This window comes from Artemia franciscana, chromosome 13 (genome assembly GCF_032884065.1).
Source record: "Artemia franciscana chromosome 13, ASM3288406v1, whole genome shotgun sequence".
NCBI classification, from domain to species: domain Eukaryota; kingdom Metazoa; phylum Arthropoda; class Branchiopoda; order Anostraca; family Artemiidae; genus Artemia; species Artemia franciscana.
This window is the reverse complement of record NC_088875.1, coordinates 44,568,094-44,590,253: the sequence shown is the minus strand read 5'-3', so window position 1 is coordinate 44,590,253 and position 22,160 is coordinate 44,568,094. Positions and strand designations below refer to the sequence as shown.

The 22,160-nt window shown below is 34.1% G+C and overlaps 1 protein-coding gene across 1 annotated transcript in view; it reads left to right on the top strand.

The window, feature by feature from the left end:
* The window catches only part of LOC136034984 (protein strawberry notch-like), a 91,748-nt gene that overhangs the window by 62,222 nt on the left and 7,366 nt on the right, over window positions 1-22,160 (top strand). Inside the window, exons 15-19 of the mRNA XM_065716553.1 lie at window positions 2,925-3,212; window positions 4,464-4,745; window positions 6,862-7,092; window positions 11,040-11,166; window positions 20,301-20,457. Of these exons, the coding sequence (XP_065572625.1) occupies window positions 2,925-3,212; window positions 4,464-4,745; window positions 6,862-7,092; window positions 11,040-11,166; window positions 20,301-20,457 (1,085 nt within the window). The remainder of the gene's footprint in view (window positions 1-2,924; window positions 3,213-4,463; window positions 4,746-6,861; window positions 7,093-11,039; window positions 11,167-20,300; window positions 20,458-22,160) is intronic.

Here is a 22,160-nt window from a genome sequence, read left to right as displayed (position 1 = left end):
ACCCTACCGAACCACCTGACAACCCCTGACAACCGAAAGTTCTTGAGATTCATCCCAAAGAAGGAAGTGCTAGCATAAACTTTAGATTAATTTTTGTCAATATTTAGTAGCAGCATAGTAATTTATAGTAGTATTAGCCCTGTAGTGCTATTTAGTAGCTATATTTATTGCTACTTAGTGCTATAGTATTGCTATTTAGTAATGATTTTTAGCTTGATCGAAATCTCAACAACGTTATTTTTCTAATTTTTTGGGAGACATCACTTTCTCATGTTTAGGTTCACTATTATTCAACAGTTTCAATTTTCTCTTAAAGTTTATTCATTCTTTTTTTTTAACACTAAACATGAACATGGTAACGACATATATCTTTACAAACTGGTCTAAGGACTCAAAGTTCCTGAAAATTCGTCAAGGTCGAAAACTCTCTTTCCCCAAAAAAGCTTCAAAAATTTATTCAATTTAAACAAAAAGATTCAGTCCTTAGTGCGAGACTACAGATTACCTGTAAATCAATAACAAACAAAAATGTACCATTAATGGTACATTATTAATGTACCATTAATTAAACTAATGTACCATTAGTTTTCTCATCACTTCCTACGGAACAAGAGTGTACATATATTTCTGCTACCATATTGTAAGTAGCACAGTAATTTATTATAAACCGAAAAATAAAAGACTAATCAGCAGCGCACCAAAATATAATCCTGCTTGCGCATGCTGACAATAAATTGCAAAAAAGGAAAAACATTAATAAATATAATTGAATAGATCTAGCGTAAGTGAATTTTTAAATTGTTTTAACAATTGAGAACCAGGGCGTGAAACCTTGTAACGAATAAGCATTCTATAACCATAAAAGTCATTCAAGCAAATGAAAAAAAAAACTTATTCAGCAGCTCCCTACGATATTTGATCAAAATTATACAGTCCTTTTATGCTTGGACTAGGCTTTGAGGATCAATATCTGTGGAATTTCTTGGGATGTGATAAATACAGAAGCTTTTAGTGTAGTAGGTTAGAAAAGAAATGTTAACAGGCACTGAACAGATTTGACTAAAGTGGCAAAAATAGGTTAATTATATGGAAAGTGAAAGAAACTAAGAAAATCCCAAGAATAAACCGTATTTCTAGAATAGAGGTTTTAGACAGTTCGCAAGGCGAAAATATATTACAAAATGGCTTAAAATCTTTGGAGGTTGAATTTGTCATCAGTTTTTTTTTTTTTTTTTTTTTTTTTTTTTTTTTTTTTTTTTTTTTTTTTTTTTTTTTTTTTTTTTTTTTTTTTTTTTTTTTTTATATATATATATACTAATGAAAAATCCATAATGAAAACAATATGATCCAAATTCTTTATACAAATCTCAACAATGTGCTAAATTAAAACTTTCATTAATTGTTAATTTTTAATCGTAATTTATTAATATTTTATTAATTGATAAAAACTTCGTATCCCTCTCCCTCGTTAAGTTCCCTTGAGTTAACTCTATATTACCAAACCATGGGTAATATGACACTGTAAAAATACCTTTTACTGTACTAGGCCTTTTACTGTAAAAATACACTTTTCTGACTTGAGGCACTCTTCAGGTAGTTACAACAATATTAAGGGGACAAAGGGGGGTTGGTCATAGCAAAGTCTCAGACAAAGTCACGCTTTCCTGGGGGAGGGGTAAAATCACGAAGAAAATGTATTCTCCGGCTATTATTTTTTGGCGTGTACTTTGTACCAATCCTAAAGGGGCCATCATTTTTGCTAGATATAAATTTAAGCACACTCTTGTTCAGTAGGAAGTGATGAAAAGACTAATGGTACATTTCTGTTTGTTACTCCTTTTCTGGTAATCTGTTGTCTCGTACTAAGGACTGAACCTTTTTGACTTTTTGTTTAAATTGAAAGAATTTTCGACGTTTTTTGTGGAAAGAGGGTATTTGACCTTGACGAATTTTCAGGAACTTCGAGTCCTTAGACCAGTTTGTAAACATATATGTCGTTACCATGTTCATGTTTTAGTGATAAAAAAAAAGAATGAATAACCTTTACGAGAAAAATAGAACTGTTTAATAATAGTGAACCTAAACATGAGAAACTGATGTCTTCTGAAAAATTAGAAAAATAATGTTGTTGCGATTTCGAACAAGCTAAAAATCATTCTGCGATTATAAATCTAAATCTACATATACATACATACCGTTGTGTATATGTACATATACATATCATGAAAAGAGAAATCACCAATGCTACAGCACACAAAAAAAAAAAAAAAAAAAAAAAAAAAAAAAAAAAAAAAAAAAAAGACAGAAGGAGAAAAGGAAGACTGTTTTCCTAAATTAGTGATTAATATAGACCAGCACTTGAATGAGGCCTTAACCCTACTCATCCATACAATCACATAGGTCAAACAGCATAGCCACACACAATCAACCATAAAGAATAATCCATGGACAGGCAGTCATGTCGTCAATAAGTATACATACATAAATACCTACAGTTGCGACGGTACTATCCGTTGAATATGTTGGATAAATGTTTTTTAATGAAAAGTCAGTTTATATCACTGATGGTATACTTGTACACAAGCTAGATATTTACCACTCCCCGCCCCCTTTGATTGGAGTTAAGGCCATTGGTAAAAATCTAGTACATTAAATACGATTTTGAGGGATTAAGCCTTCCCCTTCCATTTTAAAATCTTCTGGTCTATCCTTCACTCTCATTGTTGAAATTGTCTGTGTCTCTGCTTCATAGCTTTGCACTTTTCACCGTTACCCCTCCCCCCTCATTTTGCCTAGTTCTAATATATTGGCTCCCAATTAGAGCTTTGAACACTGTAAACTTAGAAAAGGGGTTCATTTTAATGCTTTCATATCTTCCAGTTTTGTTTCGCTTGAATTTTGACCTTGGTTTTGTTTCTTTGAAGGCCCAGATGAAGTAGCCGAGATGACTGGCAGAAAAGGTCGAATGGTTCAAGATGACCTAGGTAACGTTACATATGAATCTCGTGCCGATGCTGAGGGACCGGTGGACATGTTAAATGTACGAGAACGAGAAAGATTTCAAAACGGTGATAAAGACATTGCTATCATCAGTGAAGCTGCAAGTAGCGGTATTTCTTTACATGCTGATAAGAGGGCCTTGAACACAAAAAGACGAGTTCACATCACTCTGGAACTTCCATGGAGTGCAGACAGAGCAATTCAGCAGTTTGGTGAGGATTACTTAGGCTCTTTTCGTATATATAGATAGGCCCTTCCTACCTTTCTTTAATTTCCGTTTTACATAAAATTTTAGCTTACATATGCCCGGCTGGGTTGAATTTATACTTTAGAGTCAAAACAGAATAATATCAAAAAAAAAGTTTGAAATTAATCCTTAGCAATTTTGTCGAAATTGTCAAAAAACAACTCAATAAAAAGAATTAAAAACATGTAAATACATAAACGGGCCATGACATTAAAAGAAAAAAAAAGTAGTGCATTAAAGATAGACGACATATTGATTGTCGTCTTAGAAGAAACTGAACTAAAACAGCTTAGAAGGAACTGGTCTCCAATTGGAATAATTAAGATAGAATGTCACATATTCTTGTATTTATATGTAATAATCATCAAGAGTTGTTACTGCGTTAGGAGTACTCCATATCAGCTTACTGCTCTGCCCGCTTTCCTAACACCTAATGTTTAGGCTAAAAGACGGCTTTGATGTTTAATACCCTTTGCCAGGAATTTCATAACAAGAACTAGATAGACGTAAAAAATGGACATACCCGTTTTTAGTATCATTTCTGAGCTGCCAAAGATGCCAATCTTGTCTTTGCTCTGGGTCTAAATTCCTGGGAACATCATGCTCTTGTTTTTAAGTTTTTTTTTCTTTTTTCTATTTTCTTATCTTTAACGACCATAGTTTTCTGAAAAACAACGTTCAAATCGTTTGTAAGCGCTTCAGCAGATGTCCCTCGTGGCTACATGTTGGTGGTTTTATCCTGCATTGAAGGCCACCTGACCCTGTTATCGGGGCTTGTTAATTTCTAAGTCGCGTTTTTTTTTTCAAGATTTGTTCCAGTTATGAATTTTCGACTGTTTTTCTTTCTCTTTTTTTGACCCTTTTTTCATTTAGGTCGAACCCATCATTCAATCGTTTGTGTTTGATTGAGTGTATATTACTACTACTCTTGCCATATGCTCCCCTACCCCCCCCCCCCCAACCTCTGTCTTTTTTTCTTTTTTGAATACTTATTAAATTGCTGTTTATTTTTATTCAATTGTATCGTGGACGTCTCCGCGCGAGGCTAGAGCATTTTTACTGCTTTATGGGTGGTTTTATCGTGTGTTGCAAGTCACCAGGTTTAAATTTGGTATTTGTTATTTATTAAGTGGCAGGTTTCTAAGATATATTCTGGTTATGAAGCTTTTTCTTCTTTAATTTCTCTAATTTTTACTTTGAATGTTTTGTCATTTAGGTCGAACTCATCGTTCAAATCAGTTATATCCACCCGAGTATATGTTCCTCATCTCTGATCTTGCCGGTGAGCGTCGATTTGCGTCGATTGTAGCCAAACGGCTGGAATCCCTGGGCGCACTCACTCACGGCGACCGGAGAGCGGGAGAGGCTCGAGATTTATCCCAGTTTAATATTGATGACAAATATGGGCGATCAGCTTTGGAACTAGTCATGAGAGCTTTTATTGGACAAGAAGAAGCGGTTGTCAAGATACCTGATTATAAAGGCAACTTCATGGAAGGTGTGTAACCTCTCATAAGTTTACTTGTTTATTTTAAATATTATATGGTTATCTTTCATTAGAGTCTCAAGCTCGAGTTTCTTTTTTTGGTTGAGGGAAGAGGGTTGCGTTTTATTTCTGTCTGTTTATTTTCCCTTTTCTTTTAAATAAAAATAGTAAGACTTGAACCAACTTGCAACCACTATTACGTATATAGTGGTTGTTTTTTTGGATCTGTTTTCTTGTTAATTAGTTGTATAATTTGCAAGATGCTAACGACAAATTGATAATCATAACAGAAATTTCATAGAAGTTATGTAGCACCTTGTTTCATGATTTATCTGTTGTAGCTTTGTATTTCTTATTCTCTTTGCTGGTCTTTTCTACGGATTAAATTTTTTAGGAGGGGGGAGGGGTATTAAGTTGTCATCGTTGGTCATCTCTACATCTTCATTTTTCACAGTTGACAGTAAGATATAGATAGGGATACTGGTGAAAGCAGTAGTGGTAATATATATATATATATATATATATATATATATATATATATATATATATATATATATATATATATATATATATATATATATATATATATATGTATATATATATATATATATATATATATATATATATATATATATATATATATATATATATATATATATATATATAATGTATGTATGTATTTAAAGTCGAATGAATGTTTGTGTGGGTGGTTGTCCTGCATGCATTACTGCAATGTTCATCTGATCGTCAAGAAGCTTTATAAACTTGTTGAATTCGTTCTAGCAAAGGTTACATTCATAAGATCCCATCAAGGCTGCTTCAATACTGTTCGTGCTGACTGAAATTAGAAACCTCTCAGCACAAACAATTGACAGTCCCTTCTGGTCACGTTATTAACTTCTTTCTTGATAACCAAGTTACGGGTTAGTCAATTATGAATTCTGTCATCTAACAAACTTCCAAAATTATAAAATTTCTTTTTCAATAAATTTTATGAATTTGATATTCAACAGTTTCGTCAATTCTAATTTTTCCAATGGTTTTAAATTTAAAAATACTAACGTTATTTACATGTTGGAAAAATATTCCGCGGGAAAATTTATAATTTTTTTTTATCAAAATTAAAATGAACTTGATTTGCATCTCTTTTTCCGACTCTTTGCATGTGTAATCAAAATTAATCAATTAGGTCTTTTTTATAATGCAGGGTAATAAAAAACTTTATTCAACCTGGGATTAACGCTATTGTGGAAGCATTACGTCAAAAAATGATGTTTTTGTCTGTAGATTTATGGACTCGATTCCCCAATAAAGGGGAATTATCCGGACTGAATAAAATTTTGAATAATAAATAATCTTAAAACAGATTTTAAATAATATTATATTTTAAATATGACTGTTATTAACATACGGGGAATTTTACACAGGGTGATATCTTGTTTGAATTTCCTTTCTTTTGAGCCTGCAGCAATGCACGAAGGGTAAGCTAGTTATGGGTAAGCTAGTAGCTAGGTATTTTAATTATAAATTATTCAGTTATAATAAAACTAAGGAACAAGTCTGTCGGACGAGAAGCATCAAAATTAAAAGCCGTTGTGCATACTCTTTTGTGAGGATCATTAAAAAAAAAAAAAAAAAATGATCTGGTCTAATAAATAGATTTTTGAATTTCTAATCCTGTTCCAAACAGATCATTTTTTTTTCGTTTCTCTGTTTTCGTTTTTGTGTTTATTTATTCGATCATCTTCTTATTTGTAGTAGTAGTTTAAGAGAAAATGTAGATTTAATGACAACTTGGAATGTTTTCAAGTTTGCTAATCGTATAGAGCGTTGGGACCAGACCCTCCCCCCTTCCTCCTAAATCCTAAGTTACCCTGAATTTTTGGGCACTTTTCATTCAAATTGTCAAATGAAATTTGTTTTCTTATCATTGATCCTCTCCCCTGTTGAAAAATTTCCTTCGTGTATACCTCAACCTCCGCCTCTCATATGTTACTTTGTTTCTAGGTTTTTTTTTTGTTTTTTTTAATGGATAAATAATGCAAATCAATCACCTAGATCTTCCTTAGTCGTTTTGTCTATTAAAAAAGAAAATAGAATAATTAGTCAAATTTTTTTCTTATTTCAGATGCCCGTGCAGCTCTCGCCTCGGTCGGAATGTTACGTGATTCAGAAACCAAGGGATATGAACTTGATAAAGACCATAATAAAATTGTGAAGTTTCTAAACAGACTACTTGGTGTTAAAGTGCATTTACAAAACGCTATTTTTAAATTTTATATGGACACATTAGTACATGTTATCAATCAAGCGAAGAGGACGGGAAGATACGATCATGGTATTCGGGATCTTGGAGGCGGTAAGTATTTTCTTCTTTTAACCTTACGCTAGGGAGGGGCGACCTCGCCTTCTGAGATGGTTCTAAAAGAGCTGTTTACGAAAAAGTAAAAATAAATTGTGAAATACACTTTTTTTTGTGTCCCAGAAGGGTAGAACCCTATTCACTTGGCAATAAAAAATCATGTGCTGATAGGACGTACGGTGAGACAGGATCTTCACTATGTGGGGACGAAAGTCGATCGTAATCACTAGTATATGCAGTAGCCGGGCTCTTAGATGGACCTTTATAGTTAACTTTCTCTTCTAACATTACGAATGTCACAACGATTCTCGTCTTCTGGACTAATGATTTCACTAGCTTTTCTAACTCTTTTTCCAATATTATTTGTAGCGCATCCATTCCTGTATATTTATCCTTCTTCAACGATAATGGGCTCCTAGAACTGACGATAGAAATAAAAAAGGACACAGTCACAAATGTTTCATTTTATTTCAAGACTACAGCTCCCCTAAATTTTTATAAAGCAATTTTGAAAAAGATGATTATACCTGCTTGTACAAGATTACACAACCCTCTTTAGAGAACGGTCTGCCTAGGCTCTTAGTATGTTGTTGACATTGTGTTGGCAAATTGCCAAACTGTATCATGCAAATCAGTTTATAAATAGTGTGTTATGGACAAAATTATTTGCTGGTATGAATTTATTCGGAACTCAATAAATCAAATAATTCACAACTTCTGAACTGTAGTGAGTCAGCGAATTTCGGATCTTCTGCAGTGCGATGAATTCCGGATCTACTGCAGTACGATGCAGTGCCCTGAGATACGCAATTTTCGTTTGAAGCTTCTGATATTACTAAATTACATGGTTTTGAGCCTACTCATGCCACCGTGACCAGGTGAGTTGAGATGAAGTTCGGACAGATCGATATACAATTTTTAAGTGGGACACAACTCGTCTTTATTAACCTAAGGAATGATGGAATGACCGCATGACGAAAGCACCATTTGAAGTGAATCTTTACACATTTACCGTTTATATGTCGATATATCGTATATATATCATCTTCGATAATAACGTTTTGGCTATATAAATTTCATGATGAAGGATTGCTGTTGTACGAAACATGGCGCCTCTTAATGTCAGGAATGATGCCAAGACGTTTTCTTTTTAAGTATTATCGTACGAGCATATTATCTTTTTAAGTATTATAATATAGGAAGTATTTTAAGTTTTTGGGAATCTTGTGTTTTTTTTTTCTTAAGAAAATTCTTATGGGCCTTATATTTCTAGATAAGGTGCGGTGTATTTTCAGTATTTAACCCATTTCGTAATATCGTTCGTTTTTATGGCACTTGGTATTAACCAAGTGACATATGGCAATCGCAAATTCTGTCGGTCGGTCGGTCCCGGTTTTGCTACTTTAGGCACTTCCAGGTAAGCTAGGACGATGAAATTTGGTAGGCGTATCAGGGATCGGACCATATTAAATTAGAAATAGTCGTTTTTCCGATTTGACCATCTGGGGGGAAGTGGGGGGCCCGTTAATTCGGAAAAAATAGAAAAATTGAAGTATTTTTAACTTACGAACGGTTGATCAGATCTTAATAAAATTTGATGTTTGGAAGGATATCGTGTCTCAGAGCTGTTATTTTAAATCCCGACAGGATCTGGTGACAGTGGGGGGGGGGACATGGGAGGGGGAAACCTAAAATCTTGGAAAACACTTAGAGTGGAGGGATCGGGATGAAACTTGGTGGGAAAAATAAGCACAAGTCCTAGATACATGCTTGACATAACCGGAACGGATCCGCTCTCTTTGGGGTAGTTGGGGGGGTTAATTCTGAAGAATTAGAAAAAATGAGGTTTTTTTAACTTACGAAAGGGTGATTGGATCTCAATGAAATTTAATATTTAGAAGAATATCGTGTCTAAGAGCTCTTATTTTAAATTCCGACCGGATCTGGTGACATTGGGGGGGGGGGGGAGTTGGGAGGGGGAAACCTAAAACTTGGAAAACACTTAGAGTGGAGGGATCTCGATGAAAGTTGGTGGGAAAATAAGCAAAAGTCCTAGATACATGATTGACATAACCGGAACGGATCCGCTCTCTTTGGGGTAGTTGGGGGGGGGGGGGTTAATTGTGAAAAATTAGAAAAAAACGAGGTATTTAAACTTACGAGCGGGTGATCGGATCTCAATGAAATTTGATAGTTAGAAGGATATTATGTCTCAGAGCTCTTATGTTAAATCCCAACCGGATCTGGTGACATTGGGAGGGGGAAACCTAAAACTTGGTAAACACTTAGAGTGGAGGGATCGGGATGAAACTTGGTGGGACAAATAAGCAGAAGTCTTAGATACCTGATTTACATAATTGGAACGGATCCGCTCTATTGGGTGGGGGGGGGGTAATTCTGAAAAATTAGAAAAAATGACTTATGTTTAACTTACGAAGGAGTGATCAGATTTTCATGAAACTTCATATTTGGAAGTACCTTGTAACGCAGATCTCTTATTTTTAATCTCAACCGGATCCAGCGTAATTGGGGGGCAGTTGGGGGGGAAATCTTGGAAAACACTTGGAGTGGAGGAACCGGGATGAAGTTTGGTGGATAGAATAAGCAAATGTCCTTGATACGTGATTGACGGAACCGTACTGGATTTGCTCTCTTTGGGGGAGCTGGGGGGAGGAGTTCAGTGGTTCGGCAAGTTTGGTGGTTCTGGACGTACTAGGACGATGAAAATTGGTAGGCTTGTCAGGGAGCTGCAAAAATTGACTTGATAAAGTCGTTTTCCCAGATTCGACCATCTGGGATGCTAAAGGGAGAGGAGAAATTAGAAAAAATTAGGTATTGATAACTTACGAGTGGGTGATCGGATCTTAATGAATTTTGATATTTAGAAGGACATCGTGACTCAGAGCTCTTATTTTAAATCCTGACCGGCATTAAGCCTCTTATTTTCCTTTTAAATCAATCTATTAATTCATAGAACTTTGTTAGAGCTCATACCATATGATCTCTTAGCTCTTAGCTCTTCTTGCCTCGTCGCAAGTGCCATATGAGCTCTCAGCTCTTGTTTATTCTAAAAAGCTGAAAATCGCAAGCCTAAGTTTAGTAAAAAAAAATCTGTTATTTTTTTTTTTTTTTACTCCAACACAGCTGAATTGTATTTCACCACCAGTTTCTTACAGTCGTGTTTGTGTTTCTTACAGTCGATGTTGTTGATAGCCTTATGCTTATTGCTCAATGGTAAAGTTAAGAAAAACTTGCAAAAGTGACCACTATTGCTGACTGTCAATACTTAGATTCTCAGTTCTCAGAGACATTTTGGATATCCTATTGCTGACAGTGACCGCCATTGCAGGGCGTTAACGCTCCTGTTGCCGATTTTCTTGATGTTTGAACAATCTGCAATTATTTTAATCAAAACCAAATTTCGATTTAGTCCATCGTTCCATCAGATATTTTTCCTACAAAGTAGTTGAAATAAGGATAAGACCAACTACGCATTCTTTTGCTAATATTCTGAGCAATTAGCAGATATTTTAATAGGAAAAGTGTTTTAAGATATTTTGAATCTGAGGTTCGACAGACATTTTTGGAAGCATACAATATTATTTTAATGAAGAATCTTCTTATGGACATCTCACTTTTAAATAGAGAACAAAAAAAACATTCCGTAATATCGTTAAGTGGTTCTTCGCTTAAAAATAAAGTAAAAAAAAATAAAATAAAATGAAACCTTAAGTTTACTAAAAAAAAAAAGATGGCTACTTGTATGATATACCCCCTGCAGCTCAAGTTGTTCATGCATTAACGCACTGTAAACCGGTTTCTTTCGCTTTTTTCTTTCAACTTAGTGTGAGGAATATTAAAACGTAAGAAGTATTTTTAGTGTATTTTAGAAGTATTTTAGTATTTTAAGTATATTAAAAAGTATTTTTTTTTTTTTTTTTTAGGAGGCGAGGAAGTAAAGATCCTTGAATCCATTTGGTTTGTTTACACACATGCCACTGGTCGGTCGAAAATTGTATTATATAAAGTAGAAGTTGAAAGAGGAATGACCTGGCAAACGGCGTATTCTAGGTAATTTTATGGTAATTTTATTGCCATAGGTAATTTTTATTAATCTAAGTAATTTTCTAGGTAATCTTATTAATCTTAATAGGTAATCTTGCTTAATCTCTTGGTAATTATCTAGGTATCTAAGTCTTATTAATCTCTAGGTAATCTTATTAATCTAGGTAATTTTTATTCTAGGTAATTTTACATGCAATTGTGTCGTAAATATGTGTTTAGACGGGTTTGTCAAAATGGTTTCATTCCAGGAAGCCTTACGAAAGATATACTGAATTATTCAAAGTTGTTTAACTGTTTCTTCTCAATTATAGCAGCAGATAGTGATTGATTAGTCTAAAGGATACTCCTGAAAAACTCCTAAACTAGCCAGTAGCTGCAATTGAGACAACCATCAGTTAACCTGGCCATGTCAACTCTGGACAATTACAGTGATTTGAGTATCAAAAGAATAGCCAGTAGTTGCAGTTGAGACAATCACCAGTTAACCTGACCACGTCAACTTTGGCCAATCACAGTGAGTGGCTTATCAAAAGAATAGCCAGTAGTTGGAGTAGAGACAACCACCAGTTAACCTGGCCACGTCAACTGTGGCCGATCAAAGTGATTGGCCTATGAAAATAATAGCCAGTAGTTGCAGTTGGAACAACCACCAGTAAACCTGACCAATCAAAGTGAATCAAAGTGATTGGCCTATCAAACGAATAGCCAGTAGTTGCACTTGAGACAACCACCAGTTACCCTGACCACGTCATGTCTGGCCAATCAAAGTGATTGGCTTAGCAAAAGAATAGTCAGTAGTTGCAGTTGAGACAACCACCAGTTAACCTGGCCACGTTAACTCTGGTTAGACTTATTGCCAAATTTTCTTAGAAATAGATTAAAACGTACTTGTTGGTAGAGAGTATGAGAGAGATGGGAGGGGGGAGAATAAGGAAAGAGAGCAAACAACGGTAAAGTAAGTTTAGTTTACTCTACCATTGTTTTATTTTTTTTCAAGTCACATTCTTTTTTCCGATCCAGAGGTTTTTACAATAAGAAGGAGTGGTCGTTTTGTTTCTACATAGTATTTTGCTGAAAAAGGAATAGGTGGGGTTGGCAAGACTATGAGTTAACCTGGCCTTGTCGACTCTAGACTTAGTGTCAAATTTCCTCAGAAGGTGATTACGGCATACTTATGCTTATAGAATATTTTAGAGATAGAGGAGCAGGAGAGAGAGAGAGAACGTAAGCAATAGTAAAGTAAAATAAGTTTGCTTCACTTTTTTTCAAATCCAGTGGTATTTACTACAAGAGGGAGCGGCCATTTCATTTCTACATAGTATAGTACTGAAAAAAGTAAATAGATAGAGTTGGGTCAACCATGGGTGAAGCTGGTCTTGTCAAATCTGGTAAAACTCATAGTAAAATTTACTAAGAAGGTGATTAAACTGCGCTCATGCTTACAGAGGACGAAAGATATGAAAAGGGAGGAAGAAGAGCAAGTGAGAATAAAAATAAGCAATATTAAAGTAAGGGAAGTTTACTTTACTATCGCTTTTCAAATCCAAAGGTATTTGCAGCAAGAAGGAAGGAATCTTAGAATCTACCTCGTAAATCCACCTGGAGTACTATACTAAGTTTTCCAGGTCCAGATTTTCAGATATTGAAAATAATTGTTGGATAACTTAAACAAGAAGTTCGGTAAATTTAGGATTTCAGGGAGTGTGAGGGCCCCGATGCCTCTCCCTCCCCTGTTTACGCGTCAGATGAGACGTAAAACGTCTCATGTATTTGAGCATGTATCTAGTAATTGCGTGTGTCATTTAATAGGAAGGTAAGTCTGTCAATTTAAATTCGAATATTGGAGGTCAAAAGTCCGATATTGTCCATCAATGGCTCTGAAACATGAGCACTTCAAAAGGCGGGGAAGTAATGTTAAATGTTTTCCAGAGGAATTGTCTAAGTATGGTTTTAGGTAATCCTCTAACTGATCGTATCAAACAGTTCGTGGTAACGAACTGTAGTAAGGAGCGATCCGGCTCAATAGTAACCAAAACTCTAAAAAATTGAATTTTGATATCAATAGCTACATCAAAAGAATTGCATTTTAATGCTGATTTTAAATATATAAGTTTCATCATATTTAGTCTTACCCATCAAAAGTTACGAGCCTGAGAAAATTTGCCTTATTTAGGAAAATAGGGGGAAACACCCCCTAAAAGTCGTAGGATCTTAACGAAAATGACACCATCAGATTCAGCGTATCAGAGAACCCTACTGTAGAAGTTTCAAGCTCCTATCTACAAAAATGTGGAATTTTGCATTTTTTGCCAGAAGACAAATCACGGGTGCGTGTTTATTTGTTTGTTTTTTTTTTTTGTTTTTTTTTCCCAGGGGTCATCGTATCGACCAAGTGGTCCTAGAATGTCGCAAGAGGGCTCATTCTAACGGAAATGGAAAGTTCTAGTGCCCTTTTTAAGTGACCAAAAAAATTGGAGGGCATCTAGGCCCCCTCCCACGCTCATTTTTTCCCAAAGTCAACGGATCAAAATTTTGAGATAGCCATTTTGTTCAGCATAGTCGAAAATCATAATAACTATGTATTTGGGGATGACTTACTCTCCCACAGTTCCTGGGGGAGGGGCTGCAAGTTACAAACTTCAACCAGTGTTTACATATAATAATGGTTATTGGGAAGTGTACAGACGTTTTCAGGGGGATTTTTTGGTTTTGGAGGTAGGGTTGAGGGAGGGGGCTATGTGGGAGGATCTTTCCTTGGAGAAATATGCCATGGGGGAAAAAATTCAATGAAAAGGGCGCAGGACGAATCTGGTCACGTAAGAAAAAAACGTCAAATTCAGAGCTTAATATACAATGCTGGGTGTTCGGAGCCTCTCTATTATGGAGTATAATTTGAAAATAACACAACTATACGAGCGATAAAACATATATACCACAACCATAACTCAACTAACGAAAGAACTGCTAAGAGATAACACAAGTATAAAGCGAAAACAGGTGAAAACTAACGGGAAAATAAACGAACTAAGAGGTGGAAGGGGCCCAGAGAAAAAATATAATCCTTTTCAATTTTGAGCCTAACTTCCGCAAAGGAGTAATAATGTCAGAAGCCCCGAAATACCGAATTATTTTCTTTTCAAACAGTTCGTGGTAAAGAACTGTAGTAAGGGGCGAACCGGCTCAATAGTAAACGGAACTCTAAAAAACGGAATTTTGATGCTAAACAATACATCAAAAAGAATCGAATTTTCACGCTGATTCTAAATATATAAGTTTCAATTAATTTAGTCTTTGTCATCAAAAGTTACGAGCCTGAGAAAATTTCCCCTATTTTGGAAAAAAGGGGGAAACATCCCCTAAAAGTCATAGAATCTTAACGAAAATCACACTATCGCATTCGGCATATCAGAGAACTCTATAGCAAAAATTTCAAGCTCCTATCTATAAAAATGTGGAATTTCATATTTTTTGCCAGAAGACAAATCACGGGTGCGTGTTTATTTGTTTGTTTGTTGTTTTTTTTTCTTTTCCCCAGGGGTCATCGTATCGACCAGGTGGTCTTAGAGTGTCGCAAGAGGGCTCATTCTTACGGAAATGAAAAGTTCTAGTGCCCTTTTTAAGTGATAAAAAAATTGGAGGGCAAATAGGCCCCCTCCCACGCTAATTTTTTTCCAAAAGTCAACAGATTAAAATTTTAAGATAGCCATTTTGTTCCGCATAGTCGAAAACCATAATAACTATGTCTTTGGGAATGACTTACTCCCCCACAATTCCTGGGGGAGGGGCTGCAAGTTACAAACTTTGACCAGTGTTTACATATAGTAATGGTTATTGGGAAGTGTACAGACGTTTTCATGGGGATTTTTTGGTTTGGGGGGTGGGGTTCATGGGAGGGGGCTTTGTGGGAGGATCTTTCCTTTGAGGAATATGTCATGGGGGAAGAAAAATTCAATGAAAAGGGCGCAGAATTTTCTAGCATTACTATAAAAAAAACAATGAAAAAATAAACATGAAAACGTTTTTTCAAATGAAAGTAAGGAATAGCATTGAAATTTAAAACGAACAGAGATTATTACGCATATGAGGGGTTCTAAAAATACTTTAGCATAAAGAGCGAGGTATTTAGGAGGAGATAAATTCCTCGCTCTTTATGCTAAAATATTTTTAGTAATTTCAACTATTTATTCTACGGCCTTTTTGATTCAGGGGTCATTCTTAAAGAATTGGGACAAAACTTACGATTTAGTGTAAAGAGCGAGGTATTAACGAGGGTACAAACCCCCTCGTACACATAATAAACATATAAGAATATAAAAGTTTGTTACGTAAGTTAATTCTTAAGTTACGTATATTTTTTACTAATAAAAACGTTCGTTGAAAATTAAAAGTTCTAGTAGCCTTTTTAAGTAACCGAAAAATTGGAGGGCAGCTAGGCCTCCTTCCCCACCCCTTATTTCTCTAAATCGTCTTATCAAAACTATGAGAAAGCCATTTAGCCAAAAAAAAATTAATATACTAATTTCATTTCAATAATTCATGTGCGGAGAGCCAAAATCAAACATGCTTTAATTCAAAAACGTTCAGAAATTAAATATAAAAAAAACTAGTTTTTTTAACTGAAAGTAAGGAGCGACATTAAAACTTAAAACGAACAGAAATTACTCCGTATATGAAATGAGTTGTCCCCTCCGCAGTCCCTCGCTCTTTACGCTAAAGTTTAACTCTTTGCCACAATTCTACTTTTTAAAACAATTAAAAACTTTAGCGTAAAGAGCGTGGGACTGCGGAGGGGACAACCCATTTCATATACGGAGTAATTTCTGTTCGTTTTAAGTTTTAATGTCGCTCCTTACTTGCAGTTAAAAAAAAACTAGTTTTTTTTTTATTTAATCAAACATGAAGCTGTACGAAAAATGCGGTTCGATTCTATTTTATAAGACTATGATCAAAGAAAGGTTAAGACGGCTAGGCCCTGTGAAGGGTTGCTTTAGATTGTCCTTTTGGCCATCTGTCTGGGGCAAAATGGAGGAAATATATTCTTTTGTAGACGCAGAATTTTGGTTAAGTTTGTGGATTTGCGTATGTTTATCTTATTCTGTCTACTTGGATGTATGACAAGTACATAGTTGCTCACGTATTTGAGTATGTATTTCAACTCTTGAGCAATAAATGCTTTTAGTGAATTCTCCATGCTCAATTAAATGAGCAACAAACTAAAAGTACATAAACTATTGTAGATGCAGAATTTTGATTAAGTTTGTGGATTTGCTTATGTATTTGGGTATGTATTTCTGCTATTAAACAATTTTAGTCCATTCTCCGTGCTCAATTAAATGAGCAACAAATTGTAAATGTATAAACTGTTGTAGATGCAGAATTTTGGTTAAGTTTGTTGATTTGCTTATGTTTATCCCATTCTACATGCTTAGAGGTATGAGAAGTACACAGCTACCCATGTATTTGAGTATTTCATTCAATAAACAATTTTAGTGCATTCTCCATGCTCAATTCAATGAGCAACAAACTAAAAGTACATAAACTGTTGTAAATGCAGTATTTTGATGAAGTTTGTGGATTTGCTCATGTATTTGGGTATGTATTTCTGTTATTAAACAATTTAAGTCCGTTCTCCGTGCTCAATTAAATGAGCAACAAATTGTAAATGTATAAACTGTTGTAGATGCAGAATTTTGGTTAAGTTTGTTGATTTGCTTATGTTTATCCCATTCTACATACTTAGAGGTATGAGAAGTACACAGCTACCCATGTATTTGAGTATTTCATTCAATAAACAATTTTAGTGCATTCTCCATGCTCAATTCAATTAACAACAAACTATAAGCACATAAAATGTTGTAGATGCAGAATTTTTATTAAGTTTGTTGATTTGCTTATGTTTATCCCATTCTACATGCTTAGAGGTATGAGAAGTACACAGTTGCCATGTATTTAAGTATTTCATTTAATAAACAATTTTAGTGCATTCTCCATGCTCAATTCAATGAACAACAAACTATGAGCATATAAAGTGTTGTAGATGCAGAATTTTGGTTAAGTTCGTGGATTTGCTTATGTTTATCCCATTCTACATACTTCGAGGTATAAGAAGTCCACAACTGCCCATGTATTTGAGCATATCATTCAATAAACATTTTTAGTGCATTCTCCATGCTCAATTAAATGAGCAACAAACTAAATGTTGTAGTTGCAGAATTTTGATTAAGTTTGTGGATTTGCTTATGTTTATCTCATTCCATATACTTAGATAAATGAAAAATACACAGTTGCTTATGTATTTGAGTATGTATTGCAGTTGTTGAGCAATATAGAATTTTAGTGCATTCTCTGTGCTCAAATATATGCCCAACAATCCAAAAATATATAAACTATTGTAGTTGCAGAATTTTGATTAACTTTGTGGATTTGCTTATGTTTATCTTATTGCACATACTTGGATATAAGAAGTACAAAGTTGCTCTTGTATTTGAGTATTTATTTCAGTTTTTGAGCAACAAACAATTTTAGTGCATTCTCTATGCTCAAATAAATCAGCAACAAGCTATAAATATATCAGCTGTTGTAGATGCAGAATTTTGATTGAGTTAGGGGATTTTCTTATGTCTATCTTATTCTATATACTTGGATGTATGAAAAGTATAACGTTGTTCATGTATTTGATTATGTATTTCAGTTTTTGAACAATATACAATTTTAGTGCAATCTCCATTCTTAAATGTATGAGTGACTAACTAAAAGTATATAAACTGTTGCACATGTAGAATTTGATTAAGTTTGTGGGTTTGCTTATGTTTCTCTTATTCTAAATACTTGGATGTATGATAAGTACACAGTTGCTCATTTATTTGGGTATGCGTTTCAGTTTTTAAGCAATATACAATTTTAGTACAGTCTCCATTCTCAAATATATTAGCAACAAACTAAGAGTATATAAACTGTTGTAGATGCCGAATTTTGATGTAGTTTGTGGATTTGTTTGTGTTTACCTTATTCTACATACTTGGATGTATGAGAAATAAACAGTTGCTCATGTATTTGAGTTTGCATTTTAGTTTTGAGCAATAAACAATTTTTGAGCATTCTCCATGCTCAATTAAATGACCAACAAACTAAGAGTATATAAACTGTTGTAGATGCAGAATTTTGTTAAGTCTGTGGGATTGCTTATGTTTGTCTTATTCTAAATACTTGGATGGATGAGAAGTACACAGCTGCCCATGTATTTGATTATATATTTCAGTTTTTGAACAATATACGATTTTAGCGCATTCTCCATTCTTAAATATATGAGCAACTAACTAAAAATATATAAACTGTAGTAGATGCAGAATTTTGACTAAGTTTGTGGATTTGCTTATTTTATCTCATTCTACGTGCTTAGATGCATGAGAAGAACACAGTTGCTCATGTATTTGAGTATTTATTTCAGTTTTTTAGCAATATACAGTTTTAGTGCATTCTCAATGCTCAAATATATGAGCAACAAACTAAAAGTATATGAACTGTTGTAGATGTAGAATTTGATCAAGTTTGAGGATTTTTTTATCAATCTGTTTTTATTGCTCTTGATCAAAAGTCTACCGTTGCTTATATATTTTAGTAGTATTTGAGCTATTGATTCATTTACAATTTCAGTGGATTCTTCATATTCAAAGACATAAGTAACATACAAAAATTGTAAATACTGATTTAGATGTAGAATTGTGATGAACTTTGTGAAATCTTTTATATTTATGAATCGGTTCTGTTTATCAATGCCCAAATATATGAGCAGTATACCATTGCTTAGGTATTTGAATATTTGACCTATTGAGTATTACACAATTTTACTGCGTTCTCCATATTCAAATACATGAGCAACAAACTAAAAGTGTATTTACTGTTTTAAATACGGAATTTTTTTAAAGCTATTTATATCTCTTGTTTCTCCTCTATGCGTATTATTTCAGCTTGTTCTGCATGCTCAAATACGCGGAAAATGTACAAAAATACAGAAAAACTCAATTATTGGAAGTTATAATATATATTACTTGGAATTTACTCAGTTTTATGTTTAATGAACTGAATTGACTTATACTCTTAGCGACCCTTATATCCTTCTTTTTCCGTTATATTTCTTAGTTCATCGGAATTCAATAAGTTGGAGAGTAACAACTTGCACTTAATAATCACTTTGAAAGTTGAACAGCTATAAGTTTGATTAGTTGTTAAGCTGGTGGGTCTGTAAGTTAAAAGGTACCTTTGTTTAATTTTGTCACTGTTTCAAGTAAAATATTGCTTAGTGTACATTATCAATTTCAATTAGAGCCATAACAATACGTCCCATTGCTATTGATTTATTTTTTTTATTTGTTTATTTCTTCTTCTTCCTTTTCTTTCTGATGCAATACATCTCACTCATGAGTGACGCAGAAAAATTGAAAGTATTGCTTAGTGATTTAAATTACCGATTGTGTTTTATGTATTCTGATTTTAATTATAGGTCCCACAGATATCCATTTGTTTTTTTGTTATATTTTTTTTCTTATCTAATTTTTACTTTCCTTTGATCTTTCTTTCTAGCGCAAGACAACTCACGCATGACCGATGCAGCATAACATGTATTGCTTAGTGATTCAACTTATCGGTTACGTTTTACGTATTCTGATTTTAACTATAGGTCCCACAGCTATCCATTTGGTTTTTGTAATTTTTTCTTCTCTAATTCTTACTTTCCATTGATCTTTCTTTCTAGCACAAGAAAATTCACGCATGAACGATGCAGCATAAAATGTATTGTTTCCATTAAATGTAAATTGATGAGTCAATTTGTTGCATTTGCTCTGTTGATAGCTCTCACAGACATTATAATGTCGGTAGCTTCTTTCAGTTAAAATTAGTTTCTCCTTAAACCTCTTTTTTCTATTGAAATTAAATCATCTAAATTAAGAATAGATGCAATTTGTACCTGTTCGACTGCTTCAAAACGTCTTAACGCATGAATGCATGGCAAAAAAAAACATGGAGTATCATGCAAGATAGTTTAGTGAACCTTGGGTAACACCAAAGTTGAAATTTGTACCTTGCTGTTAATACTTCTTCATTTTTTCCAAGAACCTTGACTTGATTATACTTATTTATAGGTACGAGATAATGAGTGACAATCATGAAGGATTTTATATACTGAAAGAGCCTCGTCAGGGTAGTCGATATGGGCCAATCCTCGCAACCAGGAGCTCTACAAGAAAACAGAGTGCTGATGCATCATTTGTTATTATAAGACCTAGCACTGGATACCAGGTTTGTTTTATTTTTCATAGGTAAGAATACCGATTTCTTAAGGCAAAATTCCTTAGTCGGTCTATTGGATAAGAATTGAGGCCCGGGCACCTAAACCAAAGCCTATAACCTCATTGTAAATCGCCAAGTTTCTTTTTCTTGGTCCTTGGTCTGGTGATCACGGTTTTTTTTTTTTTTTTTTTTTTTTTTTTTTTTTTTTTTTTTTTTTTTTTTTTTTTTTTTTTTTTTTTTTTTTTTTTTAGGAATATTATACCTAGGCTAGTTTATCAATTGAATGGCGATTAATTTGATGGGTGATGCAATTGCGGTTGCCGTTTTATCCACGGCACAATAAAAAAAAAAATAACAATCGTAAATAGTAAATATTTTAAAAGATTTTAAAGGAACTTGACATCGAATACACTAAGACAGGAATGAAAAAGAAACAAAAAATAAATAAAAAAACTCTGGATTTGAAGAAAAAATTTGCTGACACTTAAATGGGCAAAACCTGTGCATAGAGTGTGTGCATGTGAAGTTTTTTCTAAGAATTTAAAGGACTTGGAAAAAATAATTTAAAGAACTTCAAAGAATATGTTAGTATATATACTTTTGCTTTAGACTGAGGGCAATAGTGAGGCAAAGACAAGAAATAATGCATGCCAATTTTTACTTTAAATTAAGATCGACTTCGGCTTTAAATTAAGATCGACACTTCCAGGTGTGCAAAAGTTCCAAGGCTGACTGTTGCAAAATTCCAAAAGCTGCCGATACTTTAGCAGCACGATTTGTGTTTTGACAGCTTTGCTTTGAGCAAAAAGAATTTTTATGCGCAAAATTTGCAGAAAAGTAACAAATGTAACTAGTATAGCTTGCAGTTAGAAATATCCATAGTTTTCTGAATCACAATTCACAATGTGATCTAATTTGGTGGTGAGCCATATACTAGCTATAAATATTATACTCCATAATTTTCTATATACCATTTTATCGAAAGTACTGTATCATATTTACTCTAATACTGCTAGTGGAGGATAGTATTCAAAGTCTGAAGTATACTCATATAGCTTACTGCTGTTACTTCATCGACGTAGTTGTACATTCCAATGCTATTAGTATTGTAAAAATAACGCATACCAAACTGCATGCTTGATGCTCATTGCTTGTTATGCTACAACTCTAAAAAGCACCATTTGACTTTATGGGAGAACAATATTGACTGGCAGCCTAGCAGTCACATGTATTATGAAGCTTTGATGTTAGTTTTTACCCTAATCTAATTCCCAAAATAAACAGAGAATCGCTACTACATTGTAGTGTGGCTGTACCAAACCTTGTGGAGGAAAAGATTAATGGCTTCTTGAAAATGAACTTGTGTCGTGGCGAGGTTTATCATTGCTTCAAAGCTTTGCCATCACTCCTCTTTTTGTTACCGGTGGATATGAGTTCACAACGACCTGAGACCCACTGTGACAAGTTTCGGACATCTCCTTCAGCCAATTCAACGTGATGCAGTGGATCCCAGTTAAATTTATACCAGGGAGAATCACGGGGACCAATAAGCATCAAAAGCTGAGTGGGCACATGAAATCTAAATATTTTCTATCCAACGTATCACGTACAATGAGTGACTGGAAATTTGGTGAAAGCGCTAGCAATTGATTATTCCCCTTTTAATCTGAAAGGCTGATTATAGTGTTTTTTTGGCAATATGGTCTTTGACT